This window comes from Aureobasidium namibiae (assembly GCF_000721765.1).
Source record: "Aureobasidium namibiae CBS 147.97 unplaced genomic scaffold scaffold_4, whole genome shotgun sequence".
Taxonomy (NCBI): domain Eukaryota; kingdom Fungi; phylum Ascomycota; class Dothideomycetes; order Dothideales; family Saccotheciaceae; genus Aureobasidium; species Aureobasidium namibiae.
The window spans coordinates 534,796-553,425 of record NW_013581205.1 but is presented as its reverse complement, the minus strand read 5'-3'; the positions used below and the strand labels follow the sequence as shown (position 1 = coordinate 553,425).

The 18,630-nt window shown below is 50.7% G+C and overlaps 6 protein-coding genes across 6 annotated transcripts; 3 read left to right on the top strand and 3 right to left on the bottom strand.

The window, feature by feature from the left end:
• Positions 1-1,411: 1,411 nt before the first annotated feature.
• On the bottom strand, positions 1,412-2,454 carry M436DRAFT_41874 (putative spermidine synthase; the record flags this gene model as incomplete). The annotated part of the gene is made up of 3 exons (XM_013574149.1): positions 1,412-1,689; positions 1,793-2,359; positions 2,421-2,454. 3 exons carry the CDS (start codon positions 2,452-2,454, stop codon positions 1,412-1,414), a joined length of 879 nt encoding a protein of 292 aa, XP_013429603.1.
• A 683-nt stretch (positions 2,455-3,137) lies between these two features.
• On the top strand, positions 3,138-4,081 carry M436DRAFT_79809 (uncharacterized protein; the record flags this gene model as incomplete). Its single annotated transcript, XM_013574401.1, has 2 exons — positions 3,138-3,278; positions 3,392-4,081. 2 exons carry the CDS (start codon positions 3,138-3,140, stop codon positions 4,079-4,081), a joined length of 831 nt encoding a protein of 276 aa, XP_013429855.1.
• Positions 4,082-4,520: 439 nt separating this feature from the next.
• On the top strand, positions 4,521-5,101 carry M436DRAFT_70893 (uncharacterized protein; the record flags this gene model as incomplete). The annotated part of the gene is made up of 2 exons (XM_013574304.1): positions 4,521-4,622; positions 4,676-5,101. The coding sequence occupies 2 exons, from the start codon at positions 4,521-4,523 to the stop codon at positions 5,099-5,101; spliced, it is 528 nt and encodes a 175-aa protein (XP_013429758.1).
• Positions 5,102-5,284: 183 nt separating this feature from the next.
• On the bottom strand, positions 5,285-6,604 carry M436DRAFT_61805 (uncharacterized protein; the record flags this gene model as incomplete). Its single annotated transcript, XM_013574231.1, has 2 exons — positions 5,285-5,348; positions 5,385-6,604. The coding sequence occupies 2 exons, from the start codon at positions 6,602-6,604 to the stop codon at positions 5,285-5,287; spliced, it is 1,284 nt and encodes a 427-aa protein (XP_013429685.1).
• Positions 6,605-7,308: 704 nt separating this feature from the next.
• On the top strand, positions 7,309-8,772 carry M436DRAFT_41034 (FAD/NAD(P)-binding domain-containing protein; the record flags this gene model as incomplete). Its single annotated transcript, XM_013574000.1, has 2 exons — positions 7,309-8,312; positions 8,379-8,772. The coding sequence occupies 2 exons, from the start codon at positions 7,309-7,311 to the stop codon at positions 8,770-8,772; spliced, it is 1,398 nt and encodes a 465-aa protein (XP_013429454.1).
• Positions 8,773-9,095: 323 nt separating this feature from the next.
• On the bottom strand, positions 9,096-15,290 carry M436DRAFT_61803 (uncharacterized protein; the record flags this gene model as incomplete). Its single annotated transcript, XM_013574230.1, has 4 exons — positions 9,096-9,104; positions 9,152-11,411; positions 11,489-14,494; positions 14,542-15,290. 4 exons carry the CDS (start codon positions 15,288-15,290, stop codon positions 9,096-9,098), a joined length of 6,024 nt encoding a protein of 2,007 aa, XP_013429684.1.
• Positions 15,291-18,630: the final 3,340 nt, after the last annotated feature.

Below are 18,630 nucleotides of genomic sequence, written 5' to 3'. Positions count from 1 at the left end.
GGCTGATCAGCCGGATGAGCTTAAACTGGCCGAGTCAAAAGAGCATTCGATTGCGCACACGGTACACCACAAAGGAGGCGTCAGTCGAAGTGGCGCAGACATGGGCAAGCCGCAAGCCAGAACACACATGTCTTCTGTTTCCTTACCCTCGCCAAACATGTCCCAAGGGAGAACTCCAGACTGCTCACCTGCATGTCAAGTCGACCGATGGCGGCGAGGTTTGTTCGCGTGGTGTGGTCTTAAGATTCAAGGTACCAAACGCATGAGCATGGGGATGGCGTGGCTAGCGCAGGAACAAGGCCGGCGAAGGCGCATCTCGAAACACGCTATCCCTGTTGCTCCATGCTACCTCTGCTTTGCCTTGCTACACGGCAGTACATTGAGCAGCTGAAAAGAATCATCACCTTCACCTGTCCTGCTCTAGTCGGCCTCGATCTCTTTTTCGCTTTTCCTGTTCTCCACCCACCGGCGAAACACTAACAAGATCACGACTGTCATTTTGGAGAATTATAGCCAATGCATGGCCAACACCTCGTCGCCCGAGGAATCTTAAACCCATGATTGCGCGTAGTCGTCGACTCGCCAGACGGCCGTAATCCAGCGCTGTCATGCAGTCGAGTCTGCCATTCCCATCAAGGCGCCTCAACCCGCTCGTCCTTACGGAGTACCCGAGGCGACAGAAACGTGGCCGTCAAAAGACGGGTACGCATGCAAGAAGCCAGAGCCGCCGAGCGCGAACAACCCTGCTGCACAAGGAAAATTCGGACAATCCGGCCAATCGCAAAGGTGCATATGCAGGCATTTTTTGTTCCGCTTTTCCTAGCCGACTCATATTCCGCAGCTTATTCCCCTTGACACGCCGAAAGAAGGAGGTACAGAGGGACGTTCAGAGGCCATCGATGCTTCCATCATGTTGCCACGCAATCGCCGCGACTCGGCCGACTTGGTAGAGAGCCGGCTCTTGAAGGACTGGCGGGTCGTTTGTGACAAAAGAGACTTTGCAGCATGTACCCGGATGACCACAACAAGGCTCCACTCCACCATGATTCTGGTGGGACTTCTTGCGTATCGGTAAGCGTTGCACCTGGCTTGTGGTGGCAGGGCTTGAAGAGTCAACAAAGCCAGACTGCATCTCGATGATTGCCGGGCTTCAACATTGGTAGCCAGCCACAGGCGAAGTGAACAAGACACACAGCGTACAGCTACTCGTACCAACATTCGGCCAGTCTATGAGGGCATGGTGGGCAGCTTGGCATGATTGACTTCTCTTGGTGAGCATCATGTGCATTGCAGTGGTCATAACATGAGTACAAGGGCCGCAAGGCGTGCAGGTAATGTCATTGGTATCTTGTATAAACGTCTAAAGCACAACGTCTCGACGGCTCCTTTTTTTGTTTGTCGTAAATCATATCTACTTGAGGGCCTTCTTGGCGAAGTTGGGCAGAACAAAGGCGGCCTCGTGGATCTCCTTGTTGTAGTACTTGCAAAGCTTGTCCTCCTCGGCCTCGGACCACTGGCGGACGGGCTTCTTGAGGTTGCGGTTGGCGTCAAGGCAGCAGACCATGAAGCCGATCTGGCCAGAGGGGTAGGTGGGGATGGTGGTGTAGGCGTACTCGACGTTGGGGAAGACCTGCTTGCAGTCCTGCTTGAGCTTGGTGATCAAGGGGAGGTGGAGCCACTGGTTCTCGGCTTTATGACAAGTCAGCAACTTCTGGTCTCGACAAGGAAAAGTAACAATGACATGAAGTGTGTTCAGAGACGGTTCAGGGGACTAGGAAAGGGTGCTTACAACCTTGGGTAGAAATGACACCGCCCTCTCTCAGGGCACCCTTCAGCAGCTCAAAGTAAGGCTTCTGGAACAGAGCCTCGGCAGGGCCCTCCGGGTCGGAGCTGTCAGTGATGATAACATCGAACTCGCCCTTCTTGTCGTCGAGGAACTTGAAGCCGTCGCCAACGTGGGTGGTGACGTTGGGGTGCTGGTAGCCAACGGCCATACCGGGGAGGTACTTCTTGGAGAGACGGATGACGGCCTCGTCAATGTCGCAGAGGACAGCCTCCTCAACACACTCGTGCTTGACGACCTCGCGGAGGACACCACCGTCACCGCCACCGATGACGAGGACCTTCTTGGGGTTGGGGTGCGAGTTCATGGCCAGGTGGGTGATCATCTCCTGGTACGAGAACTCGTCACGCTCGGTGCACTGGATGACATTGTCGAGGACGAGGACCATGCCGTAGTCGGTCGATTCGAAGATGAGGACATCCTGGTACTTGGACTTTTCGTGGTGGACGACCTGGTTGACCTTGAGGGTCATGGCCTGGCCGGGCCACATGTTGGAGATCTCGCGGAACCAGCCATCTGCCTTGTGTATGAGCCTCGATTCTCTTTTCAATTGCAAACATTACGGAGCTCTAGCTACCCTTGATGGTGGGGTGAGTGATTTCGCCGCTCATTATGGTAGAGGTGGGTTTCGCAAGGATAGGAATAGGGGCTTTGGAGGTTCGTGAGTACGCTGGTAGTCGTCTACAAGCGAAGTGAGCAATACGCGAAGCAATGATGAATCTGATTGCGTCGAGATGTTGTTGCTCGCAATTTTTCAGCGCCCGCTTTCCTTGCCCGTGCTTGGCCATTGCGGGGCACGGAGACCTGACCGCATTTTCCTGTCTTTTTTCCTCCTTTTTTCTTTCTTTTTTCTTTCTTTCTCCCGACACGTCTGCCGTCACCGGTTGCTGCATCTTAGGGCTGCACCTCTGATGCGAACCGATAAGCAGCGCTTGGCTGTTGTATGGACGCATTGCCGCCTGAATATACAGCATAGGCAGCCACGCACATTTCTCACCCCACTCATGCCTTCGTACGCGCACAACGCCAGTTGAGGCAGTCAGGAAGAACTTGCTTGAATCGCGACCCAGCGCTAATACGCGTCGCTAAGCATACTGACCGGTAAGCTACCATTATTGACGTTATATCGCATGACAGATTTATCATTTGATCTAATGACGATGAAGAGGAGCCCCTACGACCGAGAACATCGCGGCAACCATCAACACTAATCAGCCGAATAGCCTTTTAGACGACTCCATCTACGTTCCCAATCACAGGCCCACCTTCAGTTTCTCTATTTCCTACTCATAACATGGCATCGGTTGGCACAAAAGACACAGGTGTCGCCTGGTTCCAGGCCGAGCTTGAGGACGTCAATCCTCAAGCCAGGGCCATTCTGGAAACATACTGCAAGTTACCTTCGGATGAGGTTGTGCCGCATGTCTTGAGAATCGTAAGTTTCGCTTCCCTCTTATACATGTGGTTTATGGACCCAACGATGAGCTCCTCTATTTTGACTCCTTTCACATGTCTATGGCATGCGATCAATCACTAACTTGTCACCAGCGAGATAAAGCATGGGCAGTCTTCCCCTACCCATGCATCGGTCAATTTCGCTTCCTGGACATGCCTCTGGGCGGCTTTGATGCATACCCAGAAATCGTGCAGAGGCTCAAGTCTGGCAACAACAAATACCTAGACCTGGGTTGCTGCTTTGGGCAGGACATCCGCAGACTGGTCGCTGATGGTGTACCCGAAAAAGCCTTGATTGGATGTGATCTCCACCAAGGATTCCTGGATCTTGGATATGATCTCTTCAAGGACAAGGACAAGCTTAAAAGCGACCTCATCACCGCAGACGTCTTCGAGTCCAAGTCAGAACTTACTCAGCTCTATGGAAGTATCGACATCATCCACGCATCGTCCTTCTTCCATTTGTTTGGCTACGAAGGACAAAAGAAGATTGCAAGACGAGTGGTCCAATTGCTCAAGCCCAAAAAGGACTCGCTACTTGTAGGACGTCAAGTGGGCAACGTCAAGTCTCACGAGGCAGAGTCAGCTGCCAGCGGAAGCGGCAACATGTTCCTGCAGAACGTGGAGTCGTGGAAGCGAATGTGGAAGGAGATTGGTGAAGAGACGGGCACCCAGTGGGAGGTCAAGGCTACATTGGAAGACTGGCCCATGGCTGAAGGTAAGAAGATCGCATGGCACAACGAGGGTACTAAGAGGATATTCTTCTCGGTCAGGAGGCTGTGATATGCATATTTGATCGGCGTACCAACGCAAGGATATGGGATAGGGCACAACTAGCAGAGTAATACGAGACTGATCGCGACAGGCATTCGCCTTGAAGGTATGTACGAACAACGCGTGTTTTTGACAATTCCGTACAACACATCTACAAACGACACGTTCTAGAAGAGTCGGTGTGGTGCACGTCATATGGTCCCAGCCACCCGACCAAAACAGGGTCCAGTGAGCTTCAACGTCATTGGCTTCACATGCAAACATGGAAGTTGACTTGACCATCACAACACGAACATCTATATAAATCTTTGTTTGCTTCAAGAAAACTTTCACTCAACACATCATAATCTGCTACAAATCTGCAACCATAACTTTAAACCACAACTTCAACCTTCACCCACAGCCTCAACCACAACCACCACATCTCTTCCACCACAACATCAACGACATGTCTGACAAGAACACTTCCACTCTCCAGTCGTACATCGACTCTGCCTCTGGCGCCGCTCAGTCCGCTCTGGGCTCTCTCATCGGCAGCAACGCCGACAAGGTATCCTCGGTCCACCTCACCACTGATCAACTCAACACTAACGATATTGACAGACCGCTGGCGAGAACAAGAAGGCCGAAGCCGATATCAAGCACGACGCCTCGCACGCAGGAGCCAACATCGGAGGCTACAGCGTCTCAGCTTCTGGTGTCGCCGAGAACGACCCCAACCGCAGCGCCGGCTCGTGGAACCAGACTCTGGGCTCCGGCAAGGAGACCCTCGGCAACCTCATCGGCAACGAGTCTCTGAAGCAACAGGGTGCTCAGCAGAACGCAGAGGGCAAGGAGCAAGAGGCCAAGGGCCAGCTCTCAGACCTTGGCTCCGGTATTGCCGACCGTGTCTCTGGCACCGTCGGCGGTGCTGTCGCTGGTGTTACTGGCAACCAGGCCGACAAGGCAAAGTACCAGGCCCAGCACGATCAGGGAAAGACTCAGCAGCGTGGTGTTGAGGCTGATCTGGACAAGCAGGCCAGAGCTTAAGCGTTTGCAGCTACACAAGTGCACAGCGCCACAAAGTAAATCATTCAGCAGCATGGGATAGAATGGGATGCATGATTTTGGGATGATACCACCTTTGCGATAGCCATAATTATGACGAAGTCACGACTCTTTTGCCATCCATCATACCTGCCTATACGTCGTTACAACAATCTTCTATTGTAATTACGGCTTGAGATGTTTTCCTTTCCCAAATTCATAGTCTTCGAATCCGCGCGGCATGGCGCGACTACAGTCCGCAGTATAGCAAAGGTGACACACGTACGTGTCCGGATTTACCAGGCTCTTCCACCATAGTCTTGAGCCTGCAAGGCGTGTCTTACCGCAGGCTGTACAAGTCTTGACAGTCTTGTCTTCATAAACCACCGGAACATGCGTTTTCCAAGAAAATTGGTCTCGCTGCGCACATCTCAGCAACCATGTCCGCATGTCTTGACGATGGGCGTAGTCGGGGCGAGTCCGACGTTGCTGTTCTCCAGCCACGACGGCCTTGCGAAAGTCAGCATCTCGTCTGTATTCTGCAGCCTTTTCACGCGCCGCTTCGCGACGATCCTTTGCGGCTGCAGCACGGGACGTGGCTCGCTGATGGGCGCGTATGGCTTTTTGGTGCTCGAGGTGTCTTTCACGTTCAGCCCTTTGCTCACGGCGTTGCTCACGCTCAGACTTTTCTGCGGCACGCCTTCTTGCGCTCTCAGCCCTCTCAGCCCTTCGCCGCAGCGAATCGTGGGTTGCCTCCAGTCTTGCATCTGCTTTGGCGGCACGTCTTTTGGCTTGCTCTTTGGCAAGCATGGCTTTCTCTTGCGTGAGTTGTCCCTGCCGTTCGGCTTGTCCTTCTGCACGACGTCTCTCGCTCCCAGCCTTCTTTGCGGCACGTCGTGTAGCTCGCTCTTTTTCGAGCATGGCTTTTTCTTGCGTGCGTTGTCTCTGGCGTTCAACCTCTTGCTCACGCACAGCTTTCACTTCGGCACGCCGTCTCTCAGTTTCGGCCTTGCTTGCATCATGTCGTCTCTCGCCCTCGACGATGACTTCAGCACGCTGTCTCTCACGCTCAACTTTCCTTTCGGCGATCAATCTACGCTTGGCCTCCCATTTCGAGATTGCTTCTAGGGTTCCGGTCTTGTTGAGGATTTGCTTTTGATAATGTGATACGGCTGCATAGGTTTGCTGGTAGTATCTTCGATTGTATTTCTTGCGAGCATTCGAATTCTTGGTGCGCTCGGCATCTCCGGACTGTAGTAAAGCTGCCTTTCTGGCTTCATAGTGCTTTCGGTTCTTTTCCTTGATGTGATCTTTGTTCTTGGCGCGCCATAGCCGCTGATTGGCTCTGTTAGATTCTTCTTTTTGCTGGGGTGTCCTTTGTGGTCCGCCTCTGTGGCTAGTGTAGCCAGTACATGAGAAGCTCCGGGAGGCCAGGTGTATAGGGTAAGCAGACGCGACTTGAGATGAACTATCTACGAAGTAGGCACTCCGCCGAATGATGAACATGGTCAACGCGTTTCAGTCTATGCAATGCGGAAACCAGATTATGCAGACATCCAATGGACAATGCTTGATGTGAGTGGCTTGTCGCGTACAACGAACGATGCGAGAGAGGTTGCCACTTTGATAGCTGGTTACTGGTAGAAGCATGCCAAGCTTTATATAATGTCAACAACTCTCGTGGCAAACACGTTTAGAACGTGGCTTGTTAGTAACAGCCAGGGCTTACCTCTATATTTCCTCTAATGAACCTATGAGCCTCACAAGATTCGTTTGCACTGGCGATACTTAGCTATACAGCATCTCTACGGAAACACCATTGATCAACCCCGCTTCGCCACGAGAAGCGCCTCCAAAAGAGAATGCAACGATCTAGAGCCTCGCGACTGTGGCGCGTCTCGTCTGCTCCGACCCCGGAGTTCTCACCTCAAACTTCCCTCGGCAATCGATTCAGCCAAAATCGGGACATGAGAAAGAGAACAAGTAACTAATGGAGTCGTACCTATCAGAATACACCGACGTTGATCTTTAAATACACATCTTCCTTCCTGTCCTCATCACCTATCACATCTTCCGTCCCCTTGTGTTGTGCAATTAGATCCTTTGAATTGCCGAAGGCTCTTCAGGATTCACATCATAGGCATAGCACTTAGTGCATACCCTTTTAAATAGGCGTTCTGGATCTAAAGACTGGACAACATCTCAGAACCATGCCTCTCCTCGAAGACAAACAGCCCAGAATCATCATTGCCGGAGCTGGAATCGGTGGTCTAACAACCGCACTATCCCTCCACGCAGCAGGCTTCACCAACATCCACATCTTCGAAGCAGCCTCAAACCTCACCACTCTAGGCGTAGGCATCAACGTGCAGCCCTCCGCCGTCTTGATCCTCCGAAACCTTGGACTCTTACCCGCACTCAAATCCACAGCCATTGAAACCAAGGAACTCAACTTTTACAATCGCCATGGAGATGCCATTTTGAGTGAACCCAGGGGCGAGAGTGCTGGGTACACGGTACCTCAATTCAGCATTCACCGCGGGGAATTCCAGATATTGTTGCTGGATGCTGTAAAAGAACGTCTGGGCGCTGAGCGCGTGCATCTAAGTCATGCCCTTGCGAGTTTCGAGCAGGACGAAGAAGCGGCAGAAGGAACCAATCCTTCAGGCACAATCACAGCACGCTTCGTGCGCAAGGGAGATTTGGCTTTGCAGCCGGAGATTCCAGAAATGGCTGGCGATATGCTGATCGCAGCGGATGGTATCAACAGCGTAGCACGCAAACTGCTGTATCCTGATGAGGGCCCCCCTCGCTTTTCAGGTCGTATTTTGTGGCGTGGATGCCGTGAACAGGAACCCTATCTCACTGGAGCTTCAATGGTGTGGGCAGGACACGCAGACCAGAAATTTATCGCTTACCCTATTTCCGGCAACTCCATGCGCAAAGGCAAGAGTCTAGTTAATTGGATCGCGGAACTTAGAGTTCGTGACAAGGACGATCCTGATCTTGTCCCACCGCCTGTAGATTGGACAAACGCAGTCCCGAAATCGAAATTCGAAGGAGCGTTCCAGAATTGGCAGTGTGGTGGTTTGAGGATGAAACAGCTCATCGACGACACAGACAAAGTCTATGAGTTCCCAATGAGCGACCGCGATCCTGTAGACCGATGGAGTCACGGCAGGTTGACACTATTGGGTGACGCCGCTCACCCAATGTAAGTATCACAGGGAGCATGACACTCACAACCATATCCATAGGAGAAATATGCTGACTCCTCTAGGTACCCCATCGGCAGCAACGGCGCCTCCCAAGCCATCATCGACGCAGAAGCCCTGACCAACTGCCTCCTCAACAACCCCATCAACATTCCCCTCGCTCTCTCCCAATACCAAGCCATCCGCCTGCCTCCTACCGCCAAAATCGTCATGGCAAATAGAGCAAATGGTCCTGATCATGTGCTTCAACTTGCTCACGAGAGAGCTCCAGATGGCTTCAAGAATATCTATAATGTGATTCCCAAGGACGAATTGGAGGGAGTGGGTAAGCAGTATAAGTTAGTCGCTGGCTTTGAGATGGATTCAGTTAATCAGAAGGCGAAGGAGACGGAGGGAGTGGCTGAGAAGGCTGGATTGAAGAGCCCGGTCAAGTGGACTGTGGGTGGCAAGAGCGGTTGAGACGTGGTTGCCAATATCAGAAAGCAACGCACAATACAAAACAAAAGAAGGTCACGGGAGGGTACGACTATCAATCTTCCACGCAGATAAGAAACAATAAAAAACTTGATACATAAGAGTTAAAGCAACAACATTTCAAGATCAAAAACTCCATACAAATCCATACTTCCGATAAATGAAATCAAACATGCTATCAAACCACAATTTCAGCATCAAGTCTTCCGGCACTTGGCTGCTTCATGCCCCAAAGATCAGACACGCGTCTCAAACTCCATCCAGTCTGTTTAATCTTTAAAGGCTGAGGAGCATGCTTGAAGCCTTCCTCAGCAACACTGATGTGGTTGTGCTTTCCGCCTTTGAGCGGGATGTCATCCTTGACGACAAACATCCACTGCTGAGGCTTCTGGAACAGACCAAGATGGGCGGTTGCGCTGTCAAGCTTAGCCTGCCATTCTTTAACCGGTTGCAGATCCTTGAAGTCTGCGGTCTTGGAAAACATCTTTGTCAAGTCGGTCACGAGCTTCTGGTAGAAGTCCGCAGATTTGACCCAGCCACCATTGCGCTGGTACGCGGCCTTCAGGAGGTTGACTTGCTTGCGAGCGGTTGAGGAATCAACAATGTCAGTAGTACGCTCATCGCCATCATCACCAGAGACAATGAGCTGTATGACTTCCTCGTGCACGTTGAGCGCGTCGCCATACTGCTTTGCACCAGTGTAGAGCTGAGATAACAAATCGGACATCTTGAGTGTGTGAGGATGGAGACCGCCGAGCACACGGCGCAAGTTATAGGTGATGTCCTCGGCGAGGTGAATGGCACGGTGAGAGTGTCCTTTGTCGGAAGCCAGATGACGTGACATAACGAGACGCTCTCCAAGATTGATCAATGTGTCTTCACTCCAGTTCTTCTGGCCGGAACGCGACTTCCATAATGACTCGAGAATAACATCAAGCTCCTTGTAGTTCTCTTGCTGGCCGAGAAGTTCAACAAGATCGTTTAGTTCATGGTCGTGCAGTTGTGAGAAGTTAATCTGTAGTGTCTTGCACGCAGTCAAGACTTCCGTCATGATTTCTCTCGAAGCTTGCAGCATCTTAGAGTGAACCTCAGCAGGGACATTGTCCTTCATGGTCATGTACTTGGCTAGTCTGAATCCATAACCGATGAGGCCAGCTTGCTGGTAGCCACCTTGCGTCATGACGAAGTGAAAAGTACAGTATGCAACCTCGGCCGCCTCGTGGTGTTTGCCGCTTCGGATGAGTGCTTCGATCTTGGAATCTCCAGAGATAGATGCGGCTCTGGCCACCTGAATGTCGTAAGCATCGCCAGATCCGATATGGGCCAGAAGCGATAGCAAGAAGGTCTTGATCATCTCCGGCCTGGTTTTCAGAGGAGTGCCGAATTGTTTGATGAAGATTTCAAAGACACGTCCATCGAGTATGTCAATGTCTTCTTTACGCGAGCGCGTGAGCCAGAATGATCTGAGACGAGCGCTACGCAGGAGCAGTTGATCGATCTTTACCTGAGTAGTCAGACTGCGAGAGTAGTTGTTGTACAACACAGACTCAGATAACCAATCTGCCATAACTTCGGTGAAGTTGTGTCCGGAGGAGCCCTTGAGCGACAGCTCCAGGGTGACAAGGAAGACGAAAGCGACACGATTGATCGATTTGTCGAGCTTGAGGCTATTCTTTCCTGCATGGCCGCAGATTATCTGACGTCTGGCAGCGTACACGAGCTCGAGACCCTGAGCATGGTAGCCGCAGGTGATGTACATGGCACCGATTGTGTTCGCTGCCTCGAAGAGTACCTGAGATTGCTGCTCCTTGATGATTATCTCGACAGTACTCTCTTGGAGCATGCGAATAATAGTCTGTTCGTCTTCTGTTGTCTTCTTGGTTTTGCAGCGCATCGAGATCAGTTCGCTGAGAACAGACAGTGTCTCGGAATAAGCACTTCCATGTGCACTCTTGAGCTGCTGGAGCCTTTCCTGAAGTACAATGATGGCCTTTTCTGTTGTGGCCGCTGACGAGATACCTTTGCGATGGACGTAAACATAGGCCTCAGTCATACGACTCTTCACCATTGACATGGTCTTCTCGTCAATCACAATCTTGCTGTTCCTGGTCGTTGTGATGATCTCCTCATAGGCGCTCACAGCTTCGATCTTGGTTGATTCGTCCTCCATGAGTATCGAAGCGTGTTCGATCCTGGCTCGAATAGCAACAGAAGATGAGGAGCCGAACTTCGTTATACAGATGTCTCGGTACTGCTGAGCGACAAGAACGAAGAGCTTGTGGTCCGCCTTACCATTGTTTCTGTTGTGATGTTTGAGAACATAGGCATATCTTATGTACAGAAGTTCGATATAGTTTTCGTCGTAGTCGTACTCCTGGGTTTTGGTCGTGAGAAGGCTCCACAGGACGTCACAGACGATTCTCAGCTCCACCCAGTTACTCTCATCGTAGTAGATCTGGCTGAGTCTCTTATAGGCTTTGAACGAAAGCTTGGTGTTGGATGTTCCGATGATGTCGACGATCTCACGGTAGTAATCTTCGGGGTACCCGTGACCGTGTTCAAGCGTCAGATCACCCAAGAAGTAGAGAAGCCCAATGATACGCTCATGCGATCTTCCGAGGTGTCTGTCGAGAGTCAGTATATTCAGCTCATCAGATAATAGACTTGCGGTCTCGGTAGTATCGATTGGGTTAGTACTCACCGGCGGTACTCTAGCAGCAGATCCTTATGTAGCTCAACCAAAGCTCTCCATCTCTTGTGCTCGGTATAATTCTGGATGAGAACATCGAGAATGATTGTTCTTCGCTTGTCATCAATGCTGCAGGAACTTCGCACTGCTTGCCACAGCTGAAGGTAGACTGCCAAACTCTCCGAGTGACGCTTGCTTCTCATATAGCATTTTCCAAGCTCGAGAGCAAACTCGATGGATTCGTCAGCGTACTCGTTGGGCAAGCAAACGTCACCTCCCCAAGAGCCTGAGAAATGCATAAGATCAAGCGTTCTGGTCAGAAGGCTGATGGCCTCAGACCAATGCTCCTGCGTCATGTACACATGAACGGCAGATCTAGCGACCTTAATAGTCTCGTGGGACAGAGTGGTTGAAGAGCTGAACATTCTGCGAACGACAGTCTCCATCTCGTCCGTGGATTCACACCTCGAGGAAGAGGACGAGTGTCTCTCTGAGGTCTCTTGAATCACTTCGATCATCGTTCTCTCACACTCATGAGCGTAGCTGCTCTCGTGTTTGCCGACCGCCTTGAAGAAACTCAAGACGCGCTCAAAGACAGAGATCGACAAGTTATGGAGCTCCAGAGATCTCATCAGCTTGCCGATAGTCATTAACTGCTGATAGAATGCTTCAGACTCGCATCCAAAATGCTTGTGTTCAGTCCACAGGACGATAAGCACGTTCTTTGCTTCTTCTTTGCGTTGTTGTCTTGTCAGGAAGTGGACATATTCAACAGCGATCTGGAGCATGCTGATACGAGTCTCGACATCGTGCGATTGTTGACTCCGACAGAGTCCTAGCAGACGTGTCCAGAGAGTCACATAAAGCTCCTCCGCTTCGTACAGCTCTTTGCGATGCTCGCAGCCTTGTGCAAGCTTCAAGAACATCTGGAATCTGGCAAAGTTCCAGACTATAGTTCTCTCCTCGCCCACAGAGAAGATATCCTCGACATATGGTCTGATCACATGGTCATCGTCCCCCTTCAGAACAATCATGAGCTTTCCGGAAATTTCTCTCTCGAAGTCCGAACCCTCTCCATGCTTGCTGATGATGATGGTACGAAGCTCTTTCCAGCACGCTGCGGCGTGGTCTTCTTCATGAATCGAGACATACATCTCGGCCAAAGTTTTGGTATAGCGAATGACAATGTCACTGGTCTCACCATGGCTTTCCTTGTAAGCAGTGATGATGAATTTGAGCATCTCTTCCCGGAATGTCACAAGCTCCGTGCGACTGGTCAACTTGATCGATTCCGTAATGGTTAGGGCAGTCTCAGTCAAAGTAATCGTTATGCGATTGTGTTTCGGCAGCATGTGCTGACAGACACGGGAAGCTCGAACAAAGTAAGGTGCAGCTGCGTCCGGGGATGAGTACATGTGGTACACATAAGCGCAGCTGATAGAAGTCTGCAATGTCGAGATATGCTTGTCCTGGAAAACATCAAAGCGAACGCGTAGAGCGAGATCATGTATAGGTAGCAGTTCGTTGGTGGGGAACTGCGCATCCCAGCATGTCCATTCGAGCAGGGGCATCAAAGGTGAAGTCGGGAAGGCTGCCTTGACATCATTCGAGAGCCCAAGGGCACCTGTCGACTTGAACAAAGTGGACTGGCGGAAGTGGGTCGTCCAGTTGCGTACAGCATACTCCAACAGATCGTGTTCTGTGAAAAGACGCTCGACATCGATCTGCGGCAAAGGCTCAAGGGAGATATCGTGAGACTTGGACAAACAAGCTTTACTGTAGGTGAGCAACCTCAAGGTCATGTCTGTATGAGCCTCTTTGTGAGGAAGCAATTTATCTCCCTTGATCTGCAAAGCAATGAAATGCTCTCTGATTGCAGGGTGCAAGAATTTCACAAGACCTGCGTTGTCGGGGCCTAACAATCCAGATGTCTTTTTGAACATGTCCTTGAAGTCTATCTCACGACGTGTGTTCGTCTTCTTCTGGAGGTCAACTTGAAGGAGATTATAAAGTTCGTTCACAGATAGTGGCCGCTCAGTCACCATCATGTAAGAGGTCAGAAGCTTCACATCATGATCCGCAAAGCCATCAGAATCGGCACGTTTCTTGATGATCTTGTCGAATGTATCGGAAAGCTTTTCCAAGTCATCGTCCAGATCCTTTGGCGACTTAGAGAGACTGAGGACATCAATAGCAAGCAACAACCAGAGGAAGCAGCCATTTGCTTTCTTGACTAGGCGATCCAAGAATTCTTGTCTGTCGGCGTCGTTGCTCTTGCGATAAGCTGTGCAGTTCCGGAGCTGATGCTGGGCTATATGCTTGATATCGTCATAGAGGTGATCCGGCTTGATTTGAAATGGTTTCCAAGTCTCGGGGAGGATCATGGGTCTGGAGAGAATGATGGATTTGAGGGACTCGTGAGTCATCGAAAGCTTCTCAATACGCTCACAGACCTGCTTCTTGTTGTCGCGCAGCTGATCTAGGCCATCAATGATGATCATGGTTGGCTCAGAAAGGTCGGAGAAGGCTGCATTGATTGCAGTCCATAGATGTTGCTCCGTATCAGTAGAGCTGTTGCTGTTGTAGGCTTGAACAATAGCTTCGAACATAGGGACGTTGCCTAAGCGGATGTCCATCAACTGCAGCGCTAGACTCTTGGCCAGAGCGAGCGACGTAGTCTCGCTTGGGATGTCAGAATCGAAGGAGAACATTACAGTACTGTGAGTCTTTTGACCCAAGCGACGTTGCAATCTCTCCTGAATCCAAGTAGAGAGCACTGACTTTCCACTCCCGGGCGGACCTTCGATGCCGAGTATCTTCTCGCTGGCACAAGTGAACTGGTAAAGAGGTTGCTGGAACCATTCACAGGTGTATTCATCATATTGGGAGGTGTGCGTTAGAGACTCCGCAGATATGCTTCGCAGCAGAAAAGCCCTCTGGTCAAGCCACTTGCGGACTTCATGAACATCCCTCGATGCATCACCTCCAAGAGCGTGGCTCCAGATATGGTTCATAATTCTAGGTAACGTTAGTGATAGCTATAGGGATAGGACTGTCCTACGTACCGGTTCTTGCGGTTGTGGAAGTTGTTGAGATGCTCGCGGAAGAGATAAGTAAGATCGAGGGTTACGGATTTCTGTCCAAGGCCGCGAACTGATCCGTGGTAGTGAGATGCCACGTCGAACACCAACAGGTGCATATCGCGAAAGGCTCTGCTGACATCCTCGCGGACGTCAGTGCTCAAGCTGAGCTGTGTCTCATGCGATGACAAAAACGACAATGAGAGACCAAGCTTGTAGAAGATTGAGAAGGTGGTGTTGAGAGCACCAGCATTGGTTTCCCCAAGCTCGACGATGCTATACAACAATGTGTAGATCTGCCTAGCTGCGTACTGGCTCTCGGGAACGAATGATCCAATCTTCTTAGCGTAGTTGTTGATCTGCAGGGCATAGAACTCAGCCCACCGGAGCACTCTGTCCCAAAGACTGCCGCGGTGGGGCATTGAGCTCAGACGCTCTCGGGCGATATAGTCTGAAAACTTTTCAATGTTCATGTTGCCCATCAGCGAAGCGTCAATTGTGTCAAACTCTTTGAGTATCCTTGTCTCCATATGCATAGCATGACTGTCTTGGCTTCGTGCAGGTGAGCCATTGTTGGAGAATGATCGGTAAGCTACAGAGCTGAGATCGAGGCGACGATTGAGAATCCCACTGCTGGCAGGACTTTGCGGAGATGGCTCGTCTGCTGCGGAATCTTTACGCTTCTTTGCAACCATAAGGCTGTCCAGAGCTGGTGTTTGAGACTGGTATTCCATTTTGTATTGATTGATAGGTTGTGACTCTGTGGGTACGGGGGAAGTGAAACTAGGGACACGGTCTGATCGAGGAGCTTCTGTCAGTCTGAGGGTCCTTGAGATGTAGAGTCGACAGGTGGGGTTTGCACCACATATATACGTACTGGGAGAATTTGTCCGTAGACCAAGCATGCTCCAGAGCGAATAGAGCGAAGAGAAGCAACCACAGCAGCAGCAACGGAAACTCTGTTCAGTTAAACAATGGGACCTTCCTTGTCGTCGCGGCATACGACATCATCGAATCATGAGAGAGAAGAGTGGGGTGAACTAGCATTTGATATATGCTCGGTCGCACTTACTACTATACGATCAACTGCGTGATCGACACTGAGCTGAATGGAACCCCTTGTAGGTTTCGTCAGACCTCGTAACGGTTACCTGACAGCTGGAATTGTCCAACATGGCAGTTGGTTTTCGGAGATGTCCGCAATAGGCAAGGACATTATACGCGCGTAGTGCAATGTTCAGCTGTGGTCGCTCCTTTCCTGAGAGTCTTGTCTCAATGAGGAAAATGCGGTCCCTGTGTCTGAAAACGATGTCGCTCATCACCAAAAGACTTTGACCTAGCACCATCGCTACACATCACTCGTGTCTTGATTGAATCACCATTTGCACCGTGTTGACGTTAGCAAAAAGCCGTTTGCTCTCCAGTTTTGCTTTGTTTGGTACCCACGAGGCGCGGGCCGTCGTGGGAAGTGTTACAGCGTCTGTCTCAGAGGCTGTTACCGGACCTCCCAAACATTTGTTTGACTGCTCTAAGCTTTTTCCTATAACACAACTGTTATGGGAGAACCAGTAGGTGTGGCTTGAGCTGACGAACACTCAGGTGAACTACCTCTCGAATGACGGACTGATTTACAAATTGCTCAAGGAAGCATACGATATGTGGCAGCGTGCAGAAAGTTTGTCCGGTTGGGTTGCGGTTACCGACCTGGTATGATCGAACGGGACGGGCCAGGCCAGGCGGGGAATCTGAGAGCTTCGCACGTTGACTGCTGATCACAACAGTGTCCATGTACCCGAACGAGGCCATGCACACAGCTCCCTGTACAACTACTGGTACGCATCTTTGCGCACTAGACAGTAGATGGCCTGAATATTTCGGGTTAACTATGGCGATGGTTTGGTGCTCATTTTGCTGCACCACGCGCAAATCCGAGATCTACGTTGCAGGTGGGGCTGGGGATGAACGCGACAGCTGAAGCTTAATCCTGCAACACATCAGCTCGCCAAAATACAAGGCATACAGCAAACTTCGCGCACCTATAAGTGGCTGGCTTACGGCGTCGCCGTATTGTCTCTTGACACTTTCGACGATCGAGTCTGGGTCTTCGCCGCATCCTTTGCAAGTAAATGGTCGCGCATTCGAGAATGTCGTCGCGGGGCACCGATCGTCTCGCCGGGTTCGAGTGCATGCATCAACTAGTCTCGTCCAAAAGGAGTTCGAGATCTGAGGAGTAGTGGCTCCACCTCCCCCAGAAGAGGCCATGCATCAAATTCTCTGCAGCTAAGATTCTGCAGCGACGTTGGTCGAAGACAGCACCCTTGTGGCCTGAGTCGACAATGACCTCGCTGAGACATGCGGTCCATGAATCTCTTGCCGACGTCGTTCGCGGATGGTCATGACGTTTGGTCCGCTCATGAAGCTGTGCAGAGCATGGCAGATAACACGTGCGTATTAACGAACCATCTGGGACAAGCCTTCGTACTGATTCTGAGGAATCGTTCAAGAAACGATTGGGGGCCAATGACCGTTTGTGTCTCTTGTCACTGCGTTACCCCTCAGTTCACATGTTGCGCTCTGAGTCTTGAGAGCGGTCTTGCGGGACAGATGATGTCGGACTATAATCCGAGCATGGTCGTTCCTAGATCGTGGAACAAACCCAGCAGCCAATACACCGGATCATTCTGACGATCTACTAATGCCAGGTTCTACGGGCGTAAGAACTCATGTTCAGTCAGTCGTTGAGCCGCGTTATCCATCTCGGGAGCCTCTTCCCAATCGATCAACCGGGTCCCGCGAAGATAATCTGTGGGTCAAGCTCTGCGGTATTCTTGTGGGTTGACTTGGACAATCTCGCTGCAGAGCACGCCGATGAATCTGAGCATCGCGACCGGCAAAAGCAAATTGGGAGAATCAATCATATGTGGATAATGAACGCCTGCTAATCTGACAAATATGCCTGCAGTCCGAATATGGTTAGGAAAAACCAGGAGTCCTGGGATCGATAATCCGAGGTCTGGCGCTTAACCGTGTGCGACTTGTCGAGTCAGGCCAAAGATGTTCGCCAGACAGAGTACCACGTACGGCATGTTGTCTGCTCTCTGGAATTGTCCATTGGTTACACGTCGAGGTATTTGGTGTCAAGCAAGACTGTCAAAATCGCGAAAACACAGTGCACGACGTGTCTTGTGATACGTCATCTGTCAAGTCACTAAGGGGATAACCCTGGCCCAGATGAAACCCATCAATATAGCTCTCTATGTATTCTGAAAGCATACCTTGGCTATAATATTCGATACATGCGACTCAGGCAGTATTTTCACAGATCTCGTCGGTATTATGAGGGGTTTTGGAGTTGTTCAATCAGATACGAGGGTGTGAACTACTGAGCTTGGAAGTTGCAGATACTTGGGTAGTTTCAGAATCAGAGCAGATTGCAGCCTGAAAGTCAGTGAGAACTTCCGGTTCCATGAGTTAGACACATTACGGCAATTTGTACACATGTCTCCATACGAAGTCCATCCACGAAGGTCGAGCACAAAAGGGTGATAGATAGCCTTTCGTTCCCAACGATTAGTACCCTGAGCGGTGTTCAATGCACAAATTTATGCTACGTCCGCTTCCGAGTCAGGGTCGTACCGGCACAGATTGAAATACCCGAAATTAGGGGTCAGAAACTTCAATGACTTGGACTCACAACTCAATCGTACTCTTAGACCAATGGAGACAGACTCTAAATTTCCAGATTGGTGTTAAGAACCGGCAGGAGTCAAACATTGGCAACTGCAAGTTTTCACATTCACACAACGGGACGTTGTCACTATCTGAAGATGTGCCAATACTCGTTTGCTTCCATGATCAGTGTATAAGCGATGTGTATATGCAGAAGTATGAAGATGGCAATAGAAGCAGATTCATTAGGGTACGTTTATTGAGTAGCAACAAGGGTAAGGAAATAGAGGCCGTAATGCCGCGATTGCGTTTTTCGTTGTTGTAGGTATCAACATGACAACCGCGACGACATGTGAAAGTCCAGCGAGCCCGATGCACTTGTGACTCTGAGTTCACGCTTGGAAA